Here is a 25,608-nt window from a genome sequence, read left to right as displayed (position 1 = left end):
AGGAATTTCATTAGTCAGAGGGTGGTGAATCTGTGGAATTCATTGCCACAGACGGCTGTGGAGGCCAAGTCAGTGGATATTTTTAAGGTAGAGATAGATAGATTCTTGATTAGTACGGGGTGTCAGAGGTTATGGGGAGAAGGCAGGAGAATGGGGTTAGGAGGGGGAGATAGATCAGCCATGATTGAATGGCAGAGTTGACTTGATGGGCCGGATAACCTAATTCTGCTCCGATCACTTATGATCACTCCCCAGAACCCTACCATTCACGGTGTAGGTCCTGCCCATGTTAGGCTCCTAAATGCAACACCTCACATTTCTCTGTGTTCAATTCCATCAACCGTTCCTTAGCTGAACTGCTCAGCCGATCAAGATCCTGCTGCAATTGTAGCTCTCAATCAAGCCATGCTCTTCATGAACAACAGAACTGGTTTGAAGGGCAGAAAGGCCTGTTCCTGCTTCTGTTTTCTCTAATCGTTTATGGAAATAATTGCCTGGCCTTGTGGAGTGTTTATCTTTCAAGTGTTGCTTAAACTTATCCTGGTGGCACAGCCTCCTGAGTCATCGATCTTGGGTGCAAACTCCACGCTTGTCTTTCAGCTCTGTGCGGGGAATTGTGGGACAAAGGCATGGAATTAGATTGTAGTGTAGGGGTTGCCAACTATCTCACTCCCAAATAAGGGACAAAAGGTGATGTCAACGCTCCGCGCCCCACGTGACCTCACCCAGCCAGCGGCCACGTGCTCCCGCTCCACCAATGGCGGCCGCCTGGGCCGGGAGGCGGGTTGCTATGCAACCTCTGTCTGACGGCGCCTGGGCCTCCGGGCCTACACCGTCCAGGCCTAATACGGGACAAGGGCTGTCCCGTATGGGACAAACCAATTTAGCCCAAAATACTGGATGTCCTGGCTAATACGGGACAGTTGGCAACCCTACTGTAGTGCTGCATAGGAACAGGCCCTTCAGCCCACAGTATCTGTACTGGTCATGAAGCCAATTTAAACTATATCTGCCTGCACATGGTCTATATCCTTTCATCTTCGGCCTATTCATGTGCTTATCTAAATGCCTCAAGTGTCATGAATGTACTGGCCACCATTTTCAGCACTCTGGCCTCCATTTTTGGCACTGGTCTTCATCAGTCAGAGTATTGACTCTAGAAGTTGGGAGGTCATGTTGCAGTTGTACATAGGGTTGCCAACTTTCTAACTTCCAAATAAGGGACACAAGGTGACGTCACCGCTCCGCGCCCCACGTGACCTCACCCAGCCAGCAGCCACGTGCTCCCGCTCCAGCAATGGCGGCTGCCCGGGCCGGGAGGTGGGTTGCTATGCAACCTCCGTTTGGCGAACACACTCGGCCCTGCTCCCCGAACACACTCCGTTAGCCTATAGTGTCCGGGCCTACAGTGGATCCCGGGCCTACAGTGTCCAGGTCTACAGCACCCCCCGGGCCTAATACGGGACAAGGGTGGTCCCATTCAGGACAAACAAATTTAGCCCAAAACACAGGATGTCCCAGCAAATACGGGACAGTTGGCAACCCTAGTTGTACAGGACATTGGTGAGGCCGCATTTAGAGTATTGTGTTCAATTTTAGTCGCCATGTTATAGGAAAGATGTTGTCAAGCTGGAAAGGGTGCAGAGAAGATTTACGAGGATGTTGCCAGGACTCGAGGGCCTGAACTACTGGGTTGGGCAGGCTACGACTCAATTCGTTGGTGAGCAGGAGGATGAGGGTTGGTTTTATAGAGGTGCATAAGATCACGAGAGGGTTAGGTTGGGTAAATGCAGTCTTTTACCCAGAGTAGGGAAATCTAGAACCAGAGGACATCGGTCTAAAGTGAGGGAGGGAAAGATTTAATAGGAAACGAGCCGCAACATTTTTTGCACAAAGGCTGGTAGATGTATGGAATGAGCTGCCAGAGGATGTAGTTGAGGCAGTTACTATCAGAATGTTTTTGGAAAACATTTGAACAGGTACATGGATAACATGGTTTGTAGGGATATGGGCCAAACGCAGGCAGGTGGGACGAGTGTAGATGGGGCATGTTGTTCGGGGAGGGGAGGTTGGGCCAAAGGACCTGTTTCCACACTGTATGACTCTATGACCTCTCCTTGCATGGCCTTCCAGGCACCAACCACTCTGGGATTGAGTAAACTTGCCTTGTAATCAGGTCAAACTCAAGTACAACAGGTAGGGCAAAGAGGAAGATACAGGGTGCAGAATATAGTTCTCAGCGTTGTAGCGCATCAGTTCCACAGACAAAGTCCAATGTCTGCAATGGGGGAGAGGTGAATGGGACAGTACCCTAGCTAATGGAAGGACCGTTCAGAAGCCTGATAACAGAGGGGCAGAAGCTGTTCCTGAGTCTGGTGGTGCGTGCTTTCAAGCTTTTAGATTTAGAGATACAGCGCAGAAACAGGCCCTTTGGCCCACCAGGTCCGCGCCGCCCAGCGATCCCCGCACACTAAAACTATCCTACACCCACTAGGGACAATTTTTACATTTGCCCAGCCAATTAACCTACATACCTGTACGTCTTTGGAGTGTGGGAGGAAACTGAAGATCTCGGAGAAAACCCACGCAGGTTACGGGGAGAACGTACAAACTCCGTACAGACGGCACCCGTAGTCAGGATCGAACCTGAGTCTCCGGCACTGCATTCGCTGTAAGGCAGTAACTCTACCGCTGCGCCACCGTGCCGCCCTTCTGCCTGACGGGAGCGGGGAGAAGAAGGAATGACCGGGGTGGGACGCGTCTTTGATTGTGTTGGCTGCTTTTCCGAGGCAGCGTGAAGTGTAGATGGAGTCAGTGGTGGGGAGTCTGGTCTGTGTGATGGACTGGGCCACATCTACAACTCTCTGCAATTTCTTGCGGTCTTGGGCAGAGCTGTTCCCAGAACGAGTTGTGGTGCAACCCGACAGTGTGCTTTCTGACAGAAATCTGAGGCAGGAAGGCCTTGGGAGGGAATTCCAAACTATGGAGTCTTGATAAATTAAGGCGCAGGTTTAAAATCCATGGGTGGTCAAGCTGCAAGTGGAGGCATGCAGAAATCAGAGGAACCTAGGATGGGGGAGATGTGAAAGGGGGGGGAGTACGTCCTTAAATAGTGGAGATGGTGTTTGAAAAATCTTCTGTGCAGAGTACTACTGCAACAAGGTAGCAATCTTGGGAGAGTCTAGGACTAGAGGTCATATTCTAAAGGAATTTGTTTAGTTTAGAGATACAGCTCGGAAACAGGCCCTTTGGCCCACCGGTCCGCGCCGACCAGCGGTCCCCGCAATTTTTACATTTACCAAGCCAATTAACCTACATACCTGTACGTCTTTGGAGTGTGGGAGGAAACCAGAGATCTCAGAGAAAACCCACGCAGGTCACAGGGAGAAAGTACAAACTCCGTACAGACGGACCCCATAGTCGGGATCGAACCCGGGTCTCCGGCGCTGCATTCGCTGTAAGGCGGGAACTCTACTGCTGCGCCACCGTGACCGCCCTGGACATCATCCGTGCGTGGAAGAGGAATAGATACTACATTAGTAACCCTCTCCTACATCCATCCATCCATCCATCCATCCATCCATCCACCCACCACCATCAGGTAATCTGGTCAGAGTCATAGAGTCGTACAGCATAGAAACAGGCCCTTCAACCCAACTTGCCCACGCGGACTAACGTGCCTCATCTACACTAGTCTCACCTGTCCGCATTTGGCCCATATCCCTTTGAACCTGTCCTGTGTAAAGGTTTCTTAAACATTGCGATAGTACCTGCCTCAACTACCTCCTCTGGCAGCTCGTTCCATACACGCACCACATATTGTGTTGTGTGTAAAAAAATTGCCCTTGGATTTCCTATTAAATCTTTTCCCCCTCATCTTAAACCCATGTCCTCTGGTTCTCCATTTTCCTACACTTGGCAAGCTAGTCTGTGCGTCTACCCGATCTATTCCTCTCATGATTTTGTACACCTCTACAAGATCACCGCTCATCCTCCTGCGCTCCAAGGAATAGAGTCCAAACCTGCCCAACCACCCCCTGCAGCTCAGGCCCTCGAGTCCTGGCAACATCTTCGTAAATCTTCCCTCAGCCCTTTCCAGCTCGACAACACCTTTGGGTGATCAAAACTGAACAGGCCCTCGGGTCGTTATTGGAGTAGGTTGCTACGGGTAATTCCAAATTGGAGATACAGTATTTGCTTTAGAAAATCTTTGCTGGACCTGTCAAGCGAGTTTTATTTTGGGGACAAGGGGAGGAAAAGTCTTGAGTTTTTGTCGAACTCTTGGTGCCTTTTGTTTTAACGTGCGTTTCATTCAAAGAAACATCAAAATAATCTTCATCCAGAGGCGAATAACTCTGTGCCTGCAGACTTTTGGGAAGGTTTGCAGGAGGCACCATGTGCGATGGGATTGAGGAAACGAGCGTTAAAGAGAAATGAGTGCATTTGCCGATGGGCGTGTGAGACTACTGCAGAAACCTCTCTGATTCAAAGCCGCACAGACAGAATGGAGCCACTACAGGTATTGTTTGTTACTGTGGTTGGGGAATACAGTTCCCAGCTCCCTATATTTAACTTTGGCGGCACAGTGGTGCAGAGTTGCTGCCTCATCCCGCCGGAGAAACTGGGTTCGATCGTGACTACGGGTGCAGTCTCTACTGAGTTTGTACATCCTCCCCATGACCTGCGTGGGTTTCTCCGGGGGCTCTGGATTTCTCCAACTCTCCAACGACGTGCAGGTTTGTTGGTTAATTGGCTTCTGTTAAAAATCATTGTAATTGTACCTCACGTAGGGGTGCCAACTATCTCACTCCCTAATCAGGGACAAGGTGACGTCACCGCCCTGCGCCCCACGTGACCTCACCCAGCCAGCGGCCACGTGCTCCCGCTCCACCAATGGAGGTCGCCTGGGCCGGGAGGCGGGTGGTTATGCAACCTCCGTTATGCGGCGCCCGGGCTTCTGGGTCTCCACTGTCCGGACCTACAGCATCCGGGCCTACCGCGTCCGGGCCTACAGTGCCCCCCCCCCCCCCCCCCCCCCGGGCCTAATATAGAACAAGGGCAGTCTTGTACGGGACAAACCAATTTTGCCCAAAATATGGGATGTCCCGGCTAATACGGGACAGTTTGCAACCCTATCCCTCACGTGTTGGATAGTGTTAATGTGCGGGAATCGCTGGTCGGCGCGGTCTCGCTGGGACCAAGGACCTGCTTCCACACTGTATCGCTAAACTAAAGTAATGGAGTTAATTTTAGATAATGTTGTCATGTTGCTTTGTCATGAGCTTTCTTTTTGCACTAATATTTTTTTAATTTATTGAACTTTTTTATTTATTATATTATCTCTGAGAACCGTGTTTGTAGGACTGTTATGCGGGCAGCACACTAACACATGATTAACGCACGCACGTACGCATGCACACACGTGCACACACACACACACACACACACACACACACACACACACACACACACACAAACACACACACACACACACACACACACACACACACACACACACACACACACACACACACACACACACACACACACCCCTGGGTCTCTGGCGCCGTGAGGCAGCAAATCGAGATTTGACCCAGGCTCGATCCTGACCTCTGGTGCTGTGTGTGTATGTGTGTGTGTGTGTGTGTTTGTGTTTCTCCCTGTAATCATGTGGGTTTCGTCCAGGTGCTCCGGTTTCCTCCCACTTTGCAAAGACGTACAGGTTTGCAGGCTAATCGCCCTCTGCAAATTGCCCCTGGTGTGTAGGATGGGATAACACAGAACTGGTGTGAACGGGTAATCAGTGGTTAGCATTGGCATGTTGGGTCGAAGAGCCTATTTCCATGCTGCATCTCTAAACTAAAACTAAATGTCTTGCTGTAAGTAACAATTTAATTGTTCTGTTTACAGTACATTTGATTATGAAACACTCTTGGCTCTTTGATGCTATTCTACGTCATCGTGGTTACTTGGCTTAAGTGTTGGCAGTGTCTTGTTATGAGCGGCACAGTAGTGTGGCTGATCGGGCTGCTGCCTCATGGCACTGGGGACACTGGTTGGATACTGACCTTGTGCTCCGTGTTGCATGTTCTCACTGTCACTATACACATCCCCCTCCCACATCCCAGCATGTGTGAATTGGTCAGTTAGTTAGTCACCACATTACCCCTGGAGTGCCGGTGCGTGGTAAACTTGGAAGGAAAGTTGATGAGGGTGTGGGGACACTGAAGAATAATAGTTTAGTTTAGATTAGAGACACAGCGCGGAAACAGGCCCTTCGACCCACCGGTTCCGTGCCGACCAGCGATCCCCGCACACTAACACTATCCTACACACACTAGGGACAATTATTACATATAACGGGCCAATTAACCTACAGACCTTCACGTCTTTGGAGTGTTGGAGGAAAACGAAGATCTCGGAGAAAACCCACGCGGGTCACGGGGGGAACGTACAAACTCCGTACAGGCAGCACCCGTAGTCGGGATCGAACCCGGATCTCCGGCGCTGCATTCGCTGTAAGGCAGCAACTCTACTGTTGCGCAACCGTGCTGGCCTAATAGGGTAACCTTTTCACAGAAAGAGTGGTAGGTGTATGGAAGGAGCTGCCAGAGGAGGTCGTTGCGGCAGGGACTATCGCAATGTTTAAGAAGCACTTAGATGGATACATGGATAGGAAAGGTTTTGAGGGATATATGGGCCAAATGCAGGCTGATGGGACTAGCCTTAAAGGGGACGTGTTGGTCGGTGTGGACAAGTTAACCCGAAGGACCTGTCTGCGTGGTGAACTCTGGATGGGACGTTGATGAGTGTGTGGGGTTAATGTAGTGTGGTGGAAGTGGGCAGTGGATGGTCAGGGTGTGCTGAAGGGCATATTTCTGTGCTGTATCATCCCTCCATGTCCACTGCTCCACATCTCCCCAGAGCGGAGGATAAATGTGCTGGTGGAAGCTGCAAGTTAGTGATGTGGGTTGTGGCAGAGGAGGTTTAGTTTAGTTTATTTGTTTAGTTTAGACAATAGACAATGGGTGCAGGAGTAGGCAATTTGGTCCTTCGAGCCAGCACTGCCATTCAATGTGATCATGGCTGATCATTGTCAATCAGTACCCCGTTCCTGCCTTCTCCCCATACCCCCTGACTCCGCTATCCTTAAGAGCTCTATCTAGCTCTCTCTCGAATGCATTCAGAGAATTGGCCTCCACTGCCTTCTGAGGCAAAGAATCCCACAGATTCACAACTCTCTGACTGAAAAAGTTTTTCCTCATCTCAGTTCTAAATGGCCTACCCCTTATTCTTAAACTGTGGCCCCTGGTTCTGGACTCCCCCAACATTGGGAACATGTTTCCTGCCTCTAAGGTGTCCAACCCCTTTAGAGAGACCACGCGAAAACAGGCCCTTCAGTCCACCGAGTCCGCGCCGACCAGCGATCCCCACACATTAACACTCTGCTACAAGGACTAGGGACAATTCACACATATACCAAGCCCATTAACCTACAAACCTGTGCACCGTTGGAGTGTGGGAGGAAACCGAAGCTCTTGGAGAAACCTGCCAGATCTCAAATAAAGTTGTACCATTTTTTTTAAACCTTTTACAATCTGACTAGGAAGAGATGATTTATTTTTGTGTTGTGCAAACATTGTACTCAATGCTTTCAATGTTGTGCTGGTCATGGTAAATGATGGTTGGAAAAACACTTTGCACAGGAGATTGTTTTTGGACGCAGCTGCAAGAGACGGATTGTTCACAGAGTAAATCCAACACAGTTGGCTTACTCAGCGTGTATACACACACCTGCGTTTTGAGGTGGCACGGTGGCACAGCGGGAGAGTCGCTGCCTTGCAGAGCTGACAGCACCAGAGGCCCTGGTTCCATCCTGACTACGGCTGCTGTCTGTGCGGAGTTTGAACGTGGGTTTTCACCGAGCAAAAAATTGTTAGCATTGTGTACAACGTTTGCACAAACACAGAAAAGAAATCTCTTTCCAGTCAGACTGTAAAAGGTTTTTTAATTTTAAAAAATGGTGCAACTTTATTTCAGCTCTAGCAGGCTTCTCCGAGATCTTCGGTTTCCTCCCACACTCCAAAGACGTGCAGTTTTGTAGGTTTGTTGGCTTTGCCGAAGTGTAAATTGTCCCGTGTGTGTGTAGGATGGTGTCAATGTGCGGGGATCGCTGGTCGGCGCGGACTCGGTGGGCTGCAGGGCCTGTTTCTGTGCTGTTTCTCTAAACTAAACCTCCAGATTCAGGGACAGTTTCTTCCCAGCTGTTATCTGTCGGGCAACTGAACCATCCTACCACACCTAGAGAGCAGTGCTGAACTACTATCTGAAAGTTGATTTGCTCAAGAGACAATTATCGTCTGGTTTTGTAAAATATGTTCAGCGTGTTCAAAACTACGCTCTGAGGTAAAACTAGATTTGTTTATTATCATCACGTGTACGAAGGTATATTCTCCCATCGGGCAAGAGGTACAGAAGTGTGAAAACGCACACCTCCAGATTCAGGGACAGTTTCTTCCCAGCTGTTATCAGGCAACTGAACCATCCCACCACCAACCAGAGAGCAGTGCTGAATTACTATCTACCTCATTGGAGACCCTCGGACTATCTCTAATTGGACTTTACTGCACTTTATCTTGCACTAAACGTTATTCCCTTTATCCTGTATCTGTACACAGTGGATGGCTTGATTGTAATCATGACTGACTAGTTAACATACGACAAAAGCTTTTTGCTGTACACGCGACACGAAACTAAACTCAAACTCACTGGGGTTTGTTTAACAAGTTGTTTAATTAGTGCTGTCAGATGTGATCAGTTTCTCCGCTGGTTATTTTCGCCCTGGCGACCATGGATTTGTATATTGGATATCTGTTTTTAAAGGGACCGCACTCCAAACTCATTATTAGCGGTAGGTTTACAAGGTGGAACCGAGAACAGTACAGGAGATGCAGGGAACTGCAGACGCTGGAGTCGTGAGTACAGTGCACACTGCAGGAGGAACTCTGCAGGTCAGGCAGCATCTGTGGGGGGATATGGATAGGTGACGTTTAGGGTCAGGATCCTTCTTTAGACTGATTGTAATAGGGGAAAGAGAGCTTTCTTCCCTTCTACCACAAACTGTCTGAAGATGTGTCCTGACCAAAGCTTAACCTATCCATTCCCTCCACAGATGTTGCCTGACCTGCTGAGTTCCTCCAGCACTTTGTATAGAACAGTACAGCAGAGGTGCAGGCCCTTCAGCCCACAATGTCCGTGCCTAATAGGATGCCAGGTTAAATCAATCTCTTCTGCCCGTTGGTGATCCATTCCCCTCCGTGTGTCTATCTGCATGGATGGCACGGTGGCACAGCGGGAGAGTCGCTGCCTTACAGCGCTTGCAGCGCCAGAGACCCCCCTGGTTCGATCCCAACTATGGGTGCTGTCCGTACGGAGTGTGTACATTCTCACCGTGACCTGCGTGGGTTTTCTCCGAGATCTTCGGTTTTCTCCCAGAATCAAAAGACGTACAGATTTGTAGGTTAATTGTCTTGGTGTTAGTGTAAATTGTCCCTGGTGTGTGTAGGATAGTGTTAATGTGTGGGGGTCGGCGGGGACTCGAAGGTCTACCTGAGGCCAGGTGAGTTGGTTTAATGAACCCACATGGTTTAAGGAACATGCAGCAGAACATTCACCTCTCATGTCCGGTTGTGGTAACAATCTGGAAACCACTGTTGCTTAGAGTTAAACCTTGATGGATAGGACAGGTTTAGAGGGATATGGGCCAAACGCAGGCGGATGGGACTAGTGTAGATGGGACATGTTGGCCGGTGCTGGCAAGTTGGGCCAAAGGGCCTGTTTCCACACTGTGACCATGGCGATCTGTGTGGAGCCAAGGAGAGTTTGGGCAGTTCATAGAGATGTTTTCAGGACAATCCATTTTACGGTCGAGGAGGTGCTGGATGTCCTAAGGTGTATGAAGGCAGATGATCAGATAGAGAAGAAACAGACAAAATGCTGGAGTAACTCAGCGGGTCAGGCAGCATCTCTGGAGAGAAGAAATGGGTGACGTTTCGGGTCGAGACCCTTCTTCAGACTGAGAGTCAGGGGAGAGGGAGACACAGAGATATGGAAGGGAAAGGTGTGAAAACGACAGATCAAAGCAGACAATGTTCTTGGAAATGTCGAATGGTTCATTGGTGGCTGAGAGGGGAAGGTGACAACGAGGCATAAAATCAGTAAAACTAATCAGGAGGGCAGTGAAACTAGTCAGAGAACTAGGGTGGGGGAGGGACAGAGAGGGAGGGAGAGCAGGGGTTACTTGAAGTTAGAGAAGTCCCTATTCGTATGGCTGGGTTGTAAGCTGGCAAAGCGAAATATGAGGTGCTGTTCCTCCAATTTGCGTTTGACAATGACAATGGAGGAGGCCCAGGACAGAAAGGTCAGTGTAGGAATGGGAGGGGGAGGTAAAGAGTTTAGCAACCGGGAGATCATGTAGGCCAAGGCGGGCTGAGCGAAGGTGTTCAGCGAAACGATTGCTGAGTCTTGCAGGAGCCTTTGCTGATATATATGTACTATTGTCAGAAGACTTGTACAACTTGAAAATTGGCACTTCAGCCCAACTCGTCCACACTAACCAAGATACCCCATCTAAGCTTGTTCCATTTACCTGCATTTGGACCTATATCCCTCTCAACCTTTCAATAGGCAATAGGTGCAGGAGTAGGCCATTCAGCCCTTCGAGCCTGCATTGCCATTCACTGTGATCATGGCTGATCATCCACAATCAGTGCCCCATTCCTGCCTTCTCCCCATATCCCTATCCATGTACCTGTCCATTAAATGCCATCATGGTACCTGCTTCAGCTACCTTCTCCGGCAGTTTGTTCCACATACCTACCACCCTCTGCATCCTGTTTAATAGCTGTTGCATTTTTGGAAGTCAAACCAGGGCTGAGCCTTCATCCTAGTTGAACAGCAAGGCCCTGCAAGTGTTAAAGAGCAGAGGGGTCTCGGAGTGCAAGTACCGAGTTTCCTAAATTTGGTGTCACAGGTAGATTGGGTGGTGAAGAAGGCTTTTAGTACACGAGCCTTCATCAGTCAGAGTACTGAGTATAGAGTCTGAAGAAGGGTCTTGACTCGAAACATCACCCATTCCTTATTTGTAAAAAAAAAGAGATGCTGCATTTTGTGTCTACCTTCGATTTAAACCAGCATCTGCAGTTCTTTCCTACACATACTGAGTATAGAGGTTGGGATGTTATTTTACAGTTGGACAAGATGTTGATGAGGCCGCATTTGAGGCATTGTGTTCATTTTTGGTCACCCTGCAGAGAAGATTAACGAGTAGTTGCCAAGACCTGAGGGCCTGCTTTTGATAGGGGACCTTATTCCTTGGAGCGTAGAAGGCCGAGGGGTGATCTCATAGAGAGAAGAGATGAGAGAAGAGAAGGATGTAGCACAGTCCTTTACCAACCACCTAATGTTGTGCTTCTACTTAACACTAGTGAGCCTAACATATTAGGCAAGTTACTGGAGAGGATTCTGAGGAATAAGATATATAAGCAGGGGGTGATTAGGGATTGTCATCGTAGTTTTGTATGTGAAAGATCACGTCTTTAAAAATTCTATTGTTGTTTTGAAGACAATTGATGAGGGCAAGTGCATAGACTATGGACTAGGGGTGCCAACTTTCTAACTCCTAAATACGGGACAGGGTGACATCACTGCCTCGCGCCAAATGTCACCTCACCTCACTGCTCCACCAATGACAGCTGCCCAGGCCGGGAGGCTACGCAACCTCCGTTAGGCAAACACACTCGGCCCCGCTCCCCGAACGCACTCCATCAACCTACACAGTCTGGGCCTACAGCGGCCCCCGGGCCTACAGTGTCTGGGCCTACAGCGGCCCCCGGGCCTACAGTGTCCGGGCCTACGGTGTCCGGGCCTACGGTGTCCGGGCCTACACTGTCTGGGCCTACAGCGGCCCCCGGGCCTACAGTGTCTAGGCCTACAGCGGCCCCCGGGCCTACAGTGTCTGGGCCTACAGTGTCTGGGCCTACAGTGTCCGGGCCTAATAGGGGACAAGGGCGGTCCCGTACGGGACAAACAAATTTAGCCCAAAAAACGGGATGTCCCGGCTAATAAGGGACAGTTGGCTACCCTACTACGGACTTTAGCAAGGCCATTGTAGTCATAGATTCGTACTTGTCTACACTATCCAAGATGCCTCGTCTAAGCTAATCCTATTCCCCTGCAAATGGCCCATATTCCTCTAAAACCTTCCTCTCCATGTACCTGTCCAAGTGTCTATTAAATGCTGTGATATTACCTGCCTCAACTACCTCCACCAGTAATACGGAGAGAAGGGATGGGTGGCGTTTTGGGGTCGAGACCCTTCCTCGGACCCAACCCGAAACGTCACCCATTCCTTTTTCTCTCCAGAAATGCTGCCTGTGCCACAGCATTTTGTGTCTGTCTTCGGTTTAAAGCAGCATCTGCAGTTCCTTCCTACACTTACTGTAACCTCTACTGGCAGCTCATTCCACAGGCCCACCACCCCTGGGATCTTGTTACAGGTGTTGGGGTTGTGGTGTTAGATAGCCTGATGGATGCAGGCCAGCCTGGGACTGGTGCAGTCCACACGGTCTCTGAATCGAGGCACTTAAGGGTGGATGATAAATGTTGGTGTCAGCGGCAACTCACTAACACCCTCCAAACAAACTAAGAGACAATATTAAAACTGGTAAAAGGTGGATCCTGACCTGACTTGAACCCGAATGGCTGTCCTAACGCGGCCCCCAATCTGGCCATGTAAGGGGGTGAGGAGATGACTGCGGGTTATTTTAAGTGGTAATATTGATCGAGGTCGTGATGCAGATCGCGTCTAGTTTCATTTAGAGATACAGCATGGAGACGAGCCTTTGTGCCCACCGAGTCTATGTTGACCATCGATCACCCACTCACACCAGTTCCATGTTATCCCACTCCCCCCTGCACACTAGGGGGCAATTTACAGAGGGGCAATTAACCCGCAAACTGGGATGTGGGAGGAGGCCGGAGCACCCGGAGGAAGCCCACACGGTCACGGGGAGAACGCGCAAACTCCACACGGGCAGCACCCGAGGTCAGGATCGAACCAGTGTCTCTGGCGCCGTGAGGCAGAACGGCAGCAACTTTACCAGCTGCGCCACTGTGTCGCCCAACGGTTTTTTCAGTTTGCGATTTTGTTTATATTTTAATAAACCTCCCGCTAATGTAATTCGAAATGTACTCCTCCTTGAGATGGGGCCTGCTTTTTTGGGCTGCTGCCAAGATTGTGGCCAATAATTCCCATCCCCCCCCCCCTCTCCTCCCCTCCCAAATTGGCCATATTACCAGGACCAGATTCGTAGATGATTTGACTGTTCCTTGCAGCATCTTGGCTGTGACTGAGTGCATGTGGAAGGCAACTGTGCATTGAGCAGTTATACCCACTTAGCATAGGTATGGCACTGTGAAAACAACTTTTATGACTTGTATGTGAGGTCACTTAAATACTTGGGAACTGCAAACTGCTTTCCAACTCCTGTACAATGCCTCCTAATGTTCTAGCGTACGTTTCAACTGCTGTTCTTGGAATGAGTGTCGGCAGGACGGCACGGTGGCGCAGCGGTAGAGTTGCTGCCTCACAGCACCAGAGACCTGGGTTCAATCCTGACTACGGGTCTCGTCTGTACTGAGTTTGTACGTTCTCCCAGTGACCGCGTGGGTTTTCTCTGGGTGCTCTGTTTTCCTCGGACATTCCAAAGACGTGCAGGTTTGTAGGTTAATAGGCTTTGGTTAAACTGTCCCTAGTGTGTATGATATTGCTAAGGGGATCACTGGTTGGTATGGACTCGGTGGGCCGAAGGGCCTTTTTTTGTGCTGTATCTTTAAAGTCGAAACTTATTCACCTCATAATCCTAAAACTATATATATACTAGACCAAGTGGACCCGTTGGGCCCAAACCTCTCCTGCATTGGTGCAACACCCTCTCCTTCCCCCCTCCTCTCTCTCCTTAACCCCCCCTCCCCTCTCCCCCACTCCCTCCTCCCCCCTCCCTCCCTCCTTCCCTCCCCCTCCACTCCCCTCTCCCCCACTCCCTCCTCCCCCCTTCCCCCCTCCCTCCCTCCTCCCCTCCCCCTCCCCTCCCCCTCCCTCCCCCCTTCCCCCCTCCACCTGTTTCCGCGCTTTATCTCTAAGCTAACGTAAACTAAGTGAAGTCTCACTAGTGTGGGGTCCTGACCCGAAACGTCGCCTATCCATGTTCTCCAGAGACGCTGCCTGACCCGCTGAGTTACTCCACCACTCTGTGAAACGTCACCTATCCATGTTCTCCACAGATGCTGCCTGACCCACTGAGTTACTCCACCACTCTGTGTGTCTTTTTTTTCCCGCAAACCTGCCGTCCCTTGTATCTCCTTAGTACCAAAACTATTTGTCTCCAGTTGCAGTGTTTAGTTGAAAATGTATTTTATTGTCATAAGTACTGAAACAGAACAATAAAATTCTTACTTGCAGCAGCACGACAGATATGTAAACATAGAGCAAAGACAATAGCATTGCCCCCAGGTCTATGGAGTTCAGAGCAGTATTTGGAGGTTGTGGTGTTTACCAGCCTGATGGCTGTAGGGCAGAAGCTGCTCCTGAACCTGGACGTTACAGTTTTCAGGCTCCTGTATCTTCTTCCCGATGGCAGGAGTGGAATGAGAGCGTGGCCAGGGTGGTGTGGGTCTCTGATGATGCTGGCTGCCTTTTTGAGGCAGCGCCTCCTGTAGATCCCTGCGATGGTGGGGAGGTCAGTCCCCGTGATGGACTGGGCAGTGCCCACAACTGTCCGTGTTCGTGTCTTCCAGCAACTAATTGGGTCTTTTTATTCCGTTTCTCTCCCCCCCCCCCCCCCCAAGATGGCATCTTGGCTGAGCAGGGATTTGGAAGTAATTTCAGGAATGTCATTTGGCCCGGATTTCAGTGTTGCTTGTGGGTCGGTGGGTATGGGAAGCATTGGGAATGCTTGGAATGTTGGGTGGGAAGGGAATTCTGCTCCGGCTGTTCCACGCTTTGGTGCGGTATCCGTTTCAAAATAGCCGTGGGTTGGCTGTGTCGCTGTGGATAAAGGCAAAATGAAGACAACATGGCAGGGGTCCTCGAGTGCATGTTGTTGGGCAGAAAAGGCCCTTCACTTTGCCGTCCTCTTCAGCCCAGGCTCTGAACGGGAGACAGACACAAAGTGTTGGAGTAACTCGCCGGGTCAGGCCGCATCTCTGGGGAACGTGGGGAGGCGACGGTTCAGGTCTCTTCTTCAGACACGTCGTCTATTTGATTTCTCCAGATACGCTGCCTGACCCCACTGAGATACTCCAGCATTTTGTGTCTATCCTTGGTAAGATGGCGCAGCGGTAGAGTTGCTGCCTCACTGAGTGAGAGACCCGGGTTCGATCCTGACTACGGGCGCTGTCTGAACGGATCCTGACTACGGGCGCTGTCTGTACGGATCCTGGCTAAGCTGTCTGTACGGATCCTGACTACGGACGCTGTCTGTACGGATCCTGGCTAAGCTGTCTGTACGGATCCTGACTACGGACACTGTCTGTACGGATCCTGACTACGGACGCTGTCTGTACGGATCCTGGCTAAGCTGTCTGTACAGATCCTGACTAAGCTGCCTGTACAGATCCTGACTACGTTGTCTGTACGGATCCTGACTCCAGGCGTTGTCTGTACGGATCCTGGCTACGCTGTCTGTACGGATTTGTACGTACTTCCCATGATCCACGTGGGTTTTCTCCGGGTGCTCCGCTTTCCTCCCACTTTCCAAAGACGTACAGGTCCGTAAATAAATTGGCTTTGGAAAAAATTGTAAACTGCCCCTCGTGTGTAGGATAGTGCCATTGGGTGGGGATCGCTGGGCGGCGCGGACTTGATGGGCCGAAGGGCCTGTTTCAGCGTTGTATCTCAAAACTAAACTATAAACCTGTGTTCCTTTTCATTGTACGCTAAGCATAGGTGCCTTTAAGTGCCTTCTGAAGCCCAGTATGCACAAAATGTCCGACTGAGCACTGGTGAAATAGTGAACACGTGAGGTTGTTGTACTTTCGATGGGCCGCGAGATTTATTCAAATCCTGAAGCTTGCTACGAGGAACATAAACGTGTTTAAAAGTCCAAAAAGTTGGTGGAACAAGAGATCGTGATCTTAAAACTGAGAACCACCCATTTGTGGCATATGAGATGCCCGAGTACTAGGAACACTGGCATCAAGTTACACAGCACAGAAACGGGCCCTTTGGCCCAACCTATCCATGCCGACCAAGATGCCTATCTAAGCTAATCCCTCTTGCCCGGGTTTGGCCCCATACCCCTCCAAACGTTTCCTATCCATGCACCTGTCCAAATGTCTCTCAAATGGTCTGGGCGGCACGGTGGCGCAACAGTTCCATAGCACTATCCTACACACACTAGGGACAAGTTACAATTTTATCGAAGCCAATTAGCCTACAAACCTGTACGTCTTTGGCGTGTGGGTTTAAACCAGACCGTCAGGAGAAAACCCACTCGGTCACAGGGAGAACATACAAACTCTGTACAGACATCACCCGTAGTCGGTATAAGAAAATAACTGCCGATGCTGGTACAAATCGAAGGTATTTATTCACAAAATGCTGGAGACCTGGGTTCCATCCAGACTACGGGTGCCGTCTGTACGGAGTTTGTACGTTCTCCTCGTGACCTGCGTGGGTTTTCTCTGAGATCCTCGGTTTCCTCCCACACTCCAAAGACGTACAGATATGTTGGCTAATTGGCTTGATAAATTTAATATCTTCCTTTATTCGTCCCACACCGGGGAAATGTAATAATTATCCCTAGTCTGTGTAGTATTGCGTTAATGTGTGGGGACCGCTGGTCGGCACGGACCCAGTGGGCCGAAGGGCCTGTTTCCACGCTATGTCTCTAACTAAACTGAATGCTGTTTATAGTCCCTGCCTCAACTACCTCCTTTCGGCAGCTCATTCCACATACGCACCCCCCTCTGAATAAGTTACCTCTTGAGCTTCTATTAAATCTCTCCCCTTGAACTTATAGAGTGATACAGCGTGGAAACAGGCCCTTTGGCCCAACTTGCCCACACCGGCCAACATGTCCCCGCTACACTAGTCCCACCTGCCTACGTTTGGTCCGTATCCTTCCAAACCTGTCCTATCCAAGAATGAATACGTTTATTGGCCAAGTATGTGCATATACAAGGAATGTGTCTTGGTGCTCCGCTCACAAATGACAACACAAACAGACAGTTAACACTTAAGAATAAAGCATAACCACATCAAAACAATAAGGATACAACATTACGGTCTAAACATGTGGGTGAAAATAAACCAGAGCAAAAAAGAAACTACAGACTTTTGTTATTGAGTAGAGCTACTACTGGAAAAAAGCTGTTTTTATGTCTGGCTGTGGCTGCTTTGACAGTCCGGAGTCGCCTTCCAGAGGGAAGTGCTTCGAAGAGTTTGTGGCCAGGGTGAGAGGGGTCAGAGATGATCTTGCCCGCTCGCTTCCTGGCCCTTGCAGTGTACAGTTCGTCAATGGGGGGGAAGGTTGCAGCCAACAACCTTCTCAGCTGTGCGAACGATCCGTTGCAGCCTCCGGATGTCGTGCTTGGTGGCTGAGCCAAACCAGACCATGATGGGGAAGGTGAGGACGGACTCAATGATAGCAGTATAGAATTGGACCATCGTTGCCTGGGGCAGATTGTGTTTCTTCAGTTGCCGCAGGAAGTACATCCTCTGTTGGGCCTTTTTGACTGTGGAGTCGATGGTGGCCCCCCATTTAAGGTCCCTGGAGATGATGGTTCCAAGGAACTTAAATGACTCCACAGATGTGACTGTGGTGTTGTTGATGGTGAGTGGGGGGAGGGGAGGGGAGGGGGATCTCTTCGAAAGTCTACAATTAGTTCATGTACCTGTCTAACTGTTTCGTAAAAGTTGGGATAGTCCCAGCCTCAACTACCTCGTCTGGCAGCTTGTTCTGTGCCCAGAGTTCTTGATTTCCTTACCCTGGGTAAAAGACTCTAAGGGCATTCCCCCGATCTATTCCAAACTGTAAATCCACGCCTTTAAGAAGGGCGTTGGAGGCAGGATATCTGAATGATTTCTTGATGAGCAAAGGTGGTGAATCATTGCTGGAGGTGGATGATGAGGTTGGCCAGGCTGATCACGGATTAGTCAGTGCATGACTGCACAGGCCAGGCCAGGCCGCAGGGACAGGGATCCCAGCTCAGTGTTGTGTGTTTGTATGCTCATCCTCTGTTGTTTTTTGTTTTGCAGGATCCTTTGATTAATTCCCCTTTCCAGCTCGCTGGCTTTGGGCCAAGGCTTCACCCGCTATCGTTTGGAGAAGGCGTCGAAGTTGACCCCCTGCCTCCCAAGGAGATCAGGTGATTACAGGGTTTTCCGCGCTGTCTTTAGTTTAGAGATTCAACAGCCCCTCCGACCCACCGAGTCCGCACAGACCAGCGATCCCCACACGAGTTCACACTTATACCAAGCCAATTAACCTACAAACCCGCACGTCTTTGGAGGGTGGGAGGAAGCCAAAGATCTCGGAGAGGACCCACAAACTCCGTACAGACAGCACACTTAGTTGGGATCGATCCCGCGTTTCTTGCGCTGTAAGGCAGCAACGATATGCTGCTCCACAGTGCCACCCTTCCCTCATCCCAAAGATGTGTAGGTTCATTGGCCCCTGTGTGTAGGATAGAGCGAGTGTACAAATGATCGCTGGTCAGCACAGACTCGGTGGGCCGAAGGGCCTGTTTCCACACTGTATCTCTAAACTAAACTAAGTTCATTACACACACAGCAGCAGCATAATAGGCGTGTAAACAGAGGAATAATTGATAACATGATAATGCTAGTGTACGGGGATCTCGGGTCGGCACGGACTCGGTGGGCCTAATGGCCTGTTTCTGTGCTGTATCTCTAAGCTAAACTAAACGAGAGCTAACTGCCCTGCTACCAAGGGAGTGGTGCACTGTTGGTGATGCAACCTTTAGCTCGGTCATTCTGTTTAGCTCTATTTCAGAGTGGGCATACGAGATCTAAACCCACCAGTTTAAAGATGAGTGTAGTGGAGTTTACCTTTTGGTGTTCTGACCAATCTTCCATTCCGAGACACAAGACATTTCATCTTTCAATTATATCCTATTTGTGGGAGCATGTGTCCCAGCCTCAACTACCTCCTCTGGCAGCTTGTTCCATACACCCACCACTCTTTGTGTGGAAAAGCCACTCCTCAGATTCCTATTAAACCTTTTCCCTTTCACCTTAAACCCAAGTCCTCCGATCCTTGATTCACCTACTCTGGGCAAGTGCATCTAAATTGTGAAGCTAGAGGAAGGAATGTGGATGGAGTGGGAGGGGAGAAACAGGTGCATGTTCAGGTGGGGCACGGGATGGTGGAGGGGAAGAAAGGGGTGTGTGGCGGAGAAGGAGGTGATGGGGGGGGGGGGGGGGGACTTATGAAAGGTTACAGGTAGTCTTTGTGTGTGAGTTTTGCATTATACAACATCTATTCCCTCGCTCCAGAGCTAATCTGTTTGTGGAAAAATGGGCCATTCTGTTTGTTCGAGGGCTCCCTCCGTCCCTCCCCACAATGGTTGAGGTGAGGGGGGAAAGATTTAATAGGAACCTGAGGGGTAACTTTTTTTGCAAAGGGTGGTAGGTGTGAGGCACGAGCTGCTGGAGGAGTGAATTGAGGCAGGTACTATCACACAACGTTTAAGGAGCAAATAGACAGGTACATGGATAGGACCGGTTTGGAGAGATTTGGGACTAGATGGAACATGTTGGCAGATTTGGGCAGGTTGAGCTGAAGGGCCCGTTTCCACCCAGTATGACTCTCGATATAATCCACCCAGCCTCATCTTGTAGCCCGTCAAGGGATTATCTGCTGAGGTGTCTTGTCTAGGAAGGAACTGCAGATGCTGGTTTACACTGAATATAGACACAAAATGCTGGAGTAACTCGGCGGGACAGGCAGCATCTCTGGAGAGAAGGAATGGGTGACGTTTCGGGTCGAGTCTGAACCCGAAATGTGTACAATTAGTAAAATGTAATCAGGAGGACAGTGAAGCTAGTCGGAGAGCTGGGATGGGGGAGGGATGGAGAGAGAGGGAAAGCAAGGGTCACATGAAGTTGGAGAAGTCAATATTCGTACTGCTGGGTTGTAAGCAGCTCACACGAAACTCCCCTTTGATCTCTCATTTTCACACCTTGCCCTTCCATATCTCTATGTCTCCCTCTCCCCTGACTCTCAGTCTGAAGAAGGGTCTCGGCCTGAAAGCATATCCAGAGATGCTGCCTGTCCCGCTGAGTTACTCCAGGATTTTGTGTCCATCGCCTTTTTTAGTTTAGTTTAGTTTGGAGATACAGCATGGAAACAGGCCCTTTGCCCGAGTCCACCCCCATCAGCAATCACTTGTTCACTAGGTCTAGCTAGCTACTCCAGCTTTTTGTCTATGTTTGAGGTGTCTTGTCCCCTCTCCGCTCTTCCCCCCCTCGTTCCCATTGAGCAATCTCTGGCTGCTCATCCCTCTGAGTGTTTTTACTGAACCAATGCCATTGGCAGCGTGCGTCGAGTGTAGTGTATCTGAGATGGTGGATTGGAAAGCTGCTTGTTTCTGTCGATGTTTAAGCTGGAAACTCTGCATCTCTAAAACTTTTCTGCTCGCCGAAATCTTCCACAGGCCCGTGCCCAAAAGTTGCGGACAATTTCAGCAGCTACATGAGTTGCACCTCATCTGTGCATATACTGAATATAAAATGGCACTCAGTGACCAGAAACTCAGTGACAGAAACCTACTTGACGTTCCATTATAATTAGGGTTGCCAACTGTCCCGTATTAGCCGGGACATCCCGTATATTGGGCTAAATTGGTTTGTCCCGTACGGGACCGCCCTTGTCCCGTATTAGGCCCAGGGGGCGCTGTAGGCCCGGACACTGTAGGCCCAGATACTTTAGCCCCGGACAATGTAGGCCCGGACACTGTAGGCCCGGACACTGTAGGCCCTGACACTGTAGGCCCTGACACTGTAGGCCCGGACACTGTAGGCCCGGACACTGTAGGCCCGGACGCTGTAGGCCCGGACGCTGTAGGCCCGGACGCTGTAGGCCCGGACGCTGTAGGCCCGGACGCTGTAGGCCCGGACGCTGTAGGCCCGGACGCTGTAGGCCCGGACGCTGTAGGCCCGGACGCTGTAGGCCCGGACGCTGTAGGCCCGGACGCTGTAGGCCCGGACGCTGTAGGCCCGGACGCTGTAGGCCCGGACGCTGTAGGCCCGGACGCTGTAGGCCCGGACGCTGTAGGCCCGGACGCTGTAGGCCCGGACGCTGTAGGCCCGGACGCTGTAGGCCCGGACGCTGTAGGCCCGGACGCTGTAGGCCCGGACGCTGTAGGCCCGGACGCTGTAGGCCCGGACGCTGTAGGCCCGGACGCTGTAGGCCCGGACGCTGTAGGCCCGGACGCTGTAGGCCCGGACGCTGTAGGCCCGGACGCTGTAGGCCCGGACGCTGTAGGCCCGGACGCTGTAGGCCCGGACGCTGTAGGCCCGGACGCTGTAGGCCCGGACGCTGTAGGCCCGGACGCTGTAGGCCCGGACGCTGTAGGCCCGGACGCTGTAGGCCCGGACGCTGTAGGCCCGGACGCTGTAGGCCCGGACGCTGTAGGCCCGGACGCTGTAGGCCCGGACGCTGTAGGCCCGGACGCTGTAGGCCCGGACGCTGTAGGCCCGGACGCTGTAGGCCCGGACGCTGTAGGCCCGGACGCTGTAGGCCCGGACGCTGTAGGCCCGGACGCTGTAGGCCCGGACACTGTAGGCCCGGACACTGTAGGCCCGGACACTGGCTTTTCACTGTACCTCGGTAACAATAAACTAAACTAACCAGCTGTCTGTGCGCTGTTTGTACGTTCTCCCCGTGACCCGCGTGGGTTTTCTCTCCGAGATCTTCGGTTTCCTCCCACTCTCCAAAGACGTACAGATTTGTAGGTTAATTGGCTTGGTAAATGTGAAAATTGTCCCTAGTGGGTATAGGATGGTGTTAGTGTGCGGGGATCGCTGGTCAGCGCGGACCCGGTGGGCTGAAAGGGCCTGTTTCTGCGTTGTATCTTTAAACTAAGTGTGGGGAGGTGCAATGGGTAGTTTGTGCCATTATAACCGACATCCACTCGACAGAAGTCTGATATCGCCAGGGTTAACTGTACATGGATATGAAAGGTCTAGAGAAATATGGGCCAAATGTGGACAAGTGGGGCTGGTGTAGATGGGGCAGCTTGGTCGACGTGGGCAAGCTGAGCTGAAGGGGCTGTTTCCACCCCGAAGGACTCTTTTCACTTAGGGCGATTTTAAAGTGGGCCAATTAACCTACAAAGCCGCACGTGGTTGGGATGTGGGAGGAAACCGGAGCACCCGGAGGAAACCGGAGCGGTCACAGGGAGAACGTGCAAACTCCACGCAGACAGTACCCAAGGTCGGGATCAAACCAGGGTCTCTGACGCTGTGAGGCAGTGGTTCTACCACTGTGCTATCCGAGCTGGCAACTCTGCAAGAGGAGCCTTGTTTAGCTGCTCCTTGACTGCAATGATAAGCCTGATGATTAAGTACGTGGGCTTTGGTTAATCTGCTGCCCTGTCTCCACCCAGCCCTGGGAGGGTTCCGAAACCTGTTTCTGAAGGCTTGTTGCTTACAGTGATAAGTTGAGACACTCTATTAACATTTTTTAAAATGATTGTATAGGAATCCATCATAAATATTGTTTCCTCTTGTGAGTTTGACTCCCATAACGACTGCTTATCTGGGTCAACGTGTCCTTTGCTGAAAGAACTGATAAAACAGCATTGGGGGGGAAAAAAAGACACAGTGCTGGAGTACCTCAGCAGGTCAAACAGCATGGAAGATAGATACAAAGTGCTGGGGTCTCGACCCAAAACGTCACCCATTCCTTCTCTCCCGAGATGCTGCCTGACCCGCTGAGTTACTCCAGCATTGTGTGTCTGCCTTTGATTTTAACCAGCATCTGCAGTTTAAGCACGTTACAACCAGGGAGGGGACCTGTGACTTGATGAATAGTTTAGTTTAGACATACAGCGTGGAAACAGGCCCTTCGGCCCACCCAGTCTGTGCCGACCAGCGATCCCCGTACCCTAGCACTATCCTACACACACTAGGGACAAGGTACAATTTTATCTAAGCCAATTAGCCGACAAACCTGTACGTCTTTGGAGTGTGGGTTGAAACCGGAGCGCCAGGAGAAAACCCACGCGGTCACAGGGAGAACGTATAAACTCCGTACTGACATCACCCGTAGTCGGTATAAGAAAATAACTGCAGATGCTGGTACAAATCGAAGGTATTTATTCACAAAATGCTGGAGTAACTCAGCGGGTCAGGCAGCATCTCGGGAGAGAAGGAATGGGCGACGTTTCGGGTCGAGACCCTTCTTCAGACTGATGTCAGGGGGGCGGGACAAAGGAAAGATATAGGTGGAGACAGGAAGATAGAGGGAGATCTGGGATGGGGGAGGGGAAGAGAGGGACAGAGGAACTATCTAAAGTTGGAGAAGTCGATGTTCATACCGCTGGGCTGTAAGCTGCCCAGGCGAAATATGAGGTGTTGTTCCTCCAATTTCCGGTGGGCCTCACTATGGCACTGGAGGAGGCCCATGACAGAAAGGTCAGACTGGGAGTGGGAGGGGGAGTTGAAGTGCTCAGCCACCGGGAGATCAGGTTGGTTAACACAGACCGAGCGAAGGTGTTGAGCGAAGCGATCGCCGAGCCTGCGTTTGGTTTCACCGATGTAAATAAGCTGACATCTGGAGCAGTGGATACAATAGATGAGGTTGGAGGAGGTGCAGGTGAACCTCTGTCTCACCTGGAAAGACTGTTTGGGTCCTTGGATGGAGTTGAGGGGGGAGGTAAAGGGACAGGTGTTGCATCTCGTGCGGTTGCAGGGGAAAGTGCCCGGGGATGGGGTGGTTTGGGTAGGAAGGGACGAGTGGACCAGGGAGTTACGGGATCGGACCCGGGTGTGTGGCGCTGCGAGGCAGTGGCTTTACCGCCGTGCCGCCCGTATTGATTTTGTTTTGTGTGGGTGTGTGTTGCAGGTACACCTCCTCGGTGAAGTATGACTCTGACCGTCACTACGTGGACAACGTGTTCCTCCAGCACTCCCTGGGCATCGGCTCCTGCCGCCAGACCGTGGTGTGCGTCCCCGACTGCACGTGGCGCAACTACAAGACGGAGCTGAAGTTGGAGATGCAGCGCAAGCCGCTGCGCTTCCTCAGCGCTGTCATCGTGTACCCCAAGTGCGCCCAGACTGTCTACACCACCACTCTGGATTACAACTGCAGGAAGGCCGTGCGCCGCTACCTGGCCAGCGTCGAGCTGGAAGTGACGGACTGCAGCGGCAGCTAAGCCACGCGCCCCCCCCCCCCCCGCCCGACACCGCGGTTCCCGTCAACCCAGCTCGTCTCTGGACCCTCGTCTTGCGTCTGAACTCTGGTGGCTTGTGAACGGCTTCAAAACTGCGTTTCCTCCCCCCCCACCCCCCTTGCATCTTAGAATCCCGAGTATTTTCTTAATCGTAAATAATAAAAGAAATTAGGAATTTATTTTAGAGATTTTGATGTATAAGGTAGGACTAGATTGTGCGAGAATCAATTTGATCTTTCTCCATCTTAATATGTTGGGACTAAAGATTGTGGGGATGGGGGGGGGGGGGGTGTTGGGGAGAGAGAGGGATGGATGGAGGGTGGGGTGGGGTTGGTTGGGTTGGAAGTCTGTAATCTGCCCAGGTTTCGGTCTGTGTGGGTCAGTGCCTTTGGTGTGTAACGCGAGGTCTTGTGGGGGTGGGGTGGGGGGGGGGTTAAGATGGGGAGGGGTGCGTTGGCAGATTTGGCCGCAGTACCCAGCCAGAGGCAGAAACTGGGAACGCTGGAGTTTGGCGGCCAGGTACGGGAGTCAAAGATCCAACTCCAATAAAATTCCCACTGGCACGTTTGACTTTTTTGTTCTGAACGTGAAAATAATTTGGCACGGTGAACAAATGCAGGAGGAATTGTGCGTATTGATGAACACGGTCTAATCACCATCTTGGTGGTGACGTTGGGCTTGGCAACGTTGGAAGCTGGTAATTCTAGGTCTTTACCTGGTGCCAATTGGGTTTTAATGTGAGTTCTTCTGCGCTGTCTTCACGTGATTCCTAGAGACAGATAGAGAGAGAGAGAGAGAGAGAGAGTTTATGATGAAATACATAAGTACTTGGTTACTGAGGGCAGGGGCTCCAGTCTGACCAGAGAATTCCATTGTAACCTTGAAAGTGGCGGGGGCGATTTCAAATGTCACGGTGCCTGTTATCAACATTTCCCAGTGGAAAGATATTTAATTTAGTGCCTTTTTTAGGATGTTGCTATCTATTCATTCCTTTGGGGAGGGGGAGAGAAAACAGAGATTATCAGGATTTGTTGATGACACAGGGCTTCATCTCTGCTGTTTCCAATCAAAAGGAGTTCTCAACATTATGTATGTGTGTGTGTGCGTGCGTGCGTAAAAATGACTAGA

General features: G+C 50.9%; 1 protein-coding gene across 1 annotated transcript in view; it reads left to right on the top strand.

Annotated features, from left to right (window-relative positions):
- The window catches only part of rflnb (refilin B), a 46,074-nt gene extending 21,341 nt beyond the window's left edge, over positions 1-24,733 (top strand). The window contains exons 2-3 of the mRNA XM_078422284.1: positions 18,320-18,429; positions 24,153-24,733. Coding sequence (XP_078278410.1) covers positions 18,320-18,429; positions 24,153-24,462 — 420 coding nt within the window. The 3' untranslated portion in view covers positions 24,463-24,733. The remainder of the gene's footprint in view (positions 1-18,319; positions 18,430-24,152) is intronic.
- The last annotated feature ends 875 nt before the right edge of the window (positions 24,734-25,608 follow it).

This window comes from Rhinoraja longicauda, chromosome 26 (genome assembly GCF_053455715.1).
Source record: "Rhinoraja longicauda isolate Sanriku21f chromosome 26, sRhiLon1.1, whole genome shotgun sequence".
Classification (NCBI taxonomy): Eukaryota; Metazoa; Chordata; class Chondrichthyes; order Rajiformes; family Arhynchobatidae; genus Rhinoraja; species Rhinoraja longicauda.
Note: the sequence above shows the minus strand (reverse complement) of the source record. Positions and strands in the feature narration are given on the sequence as shown.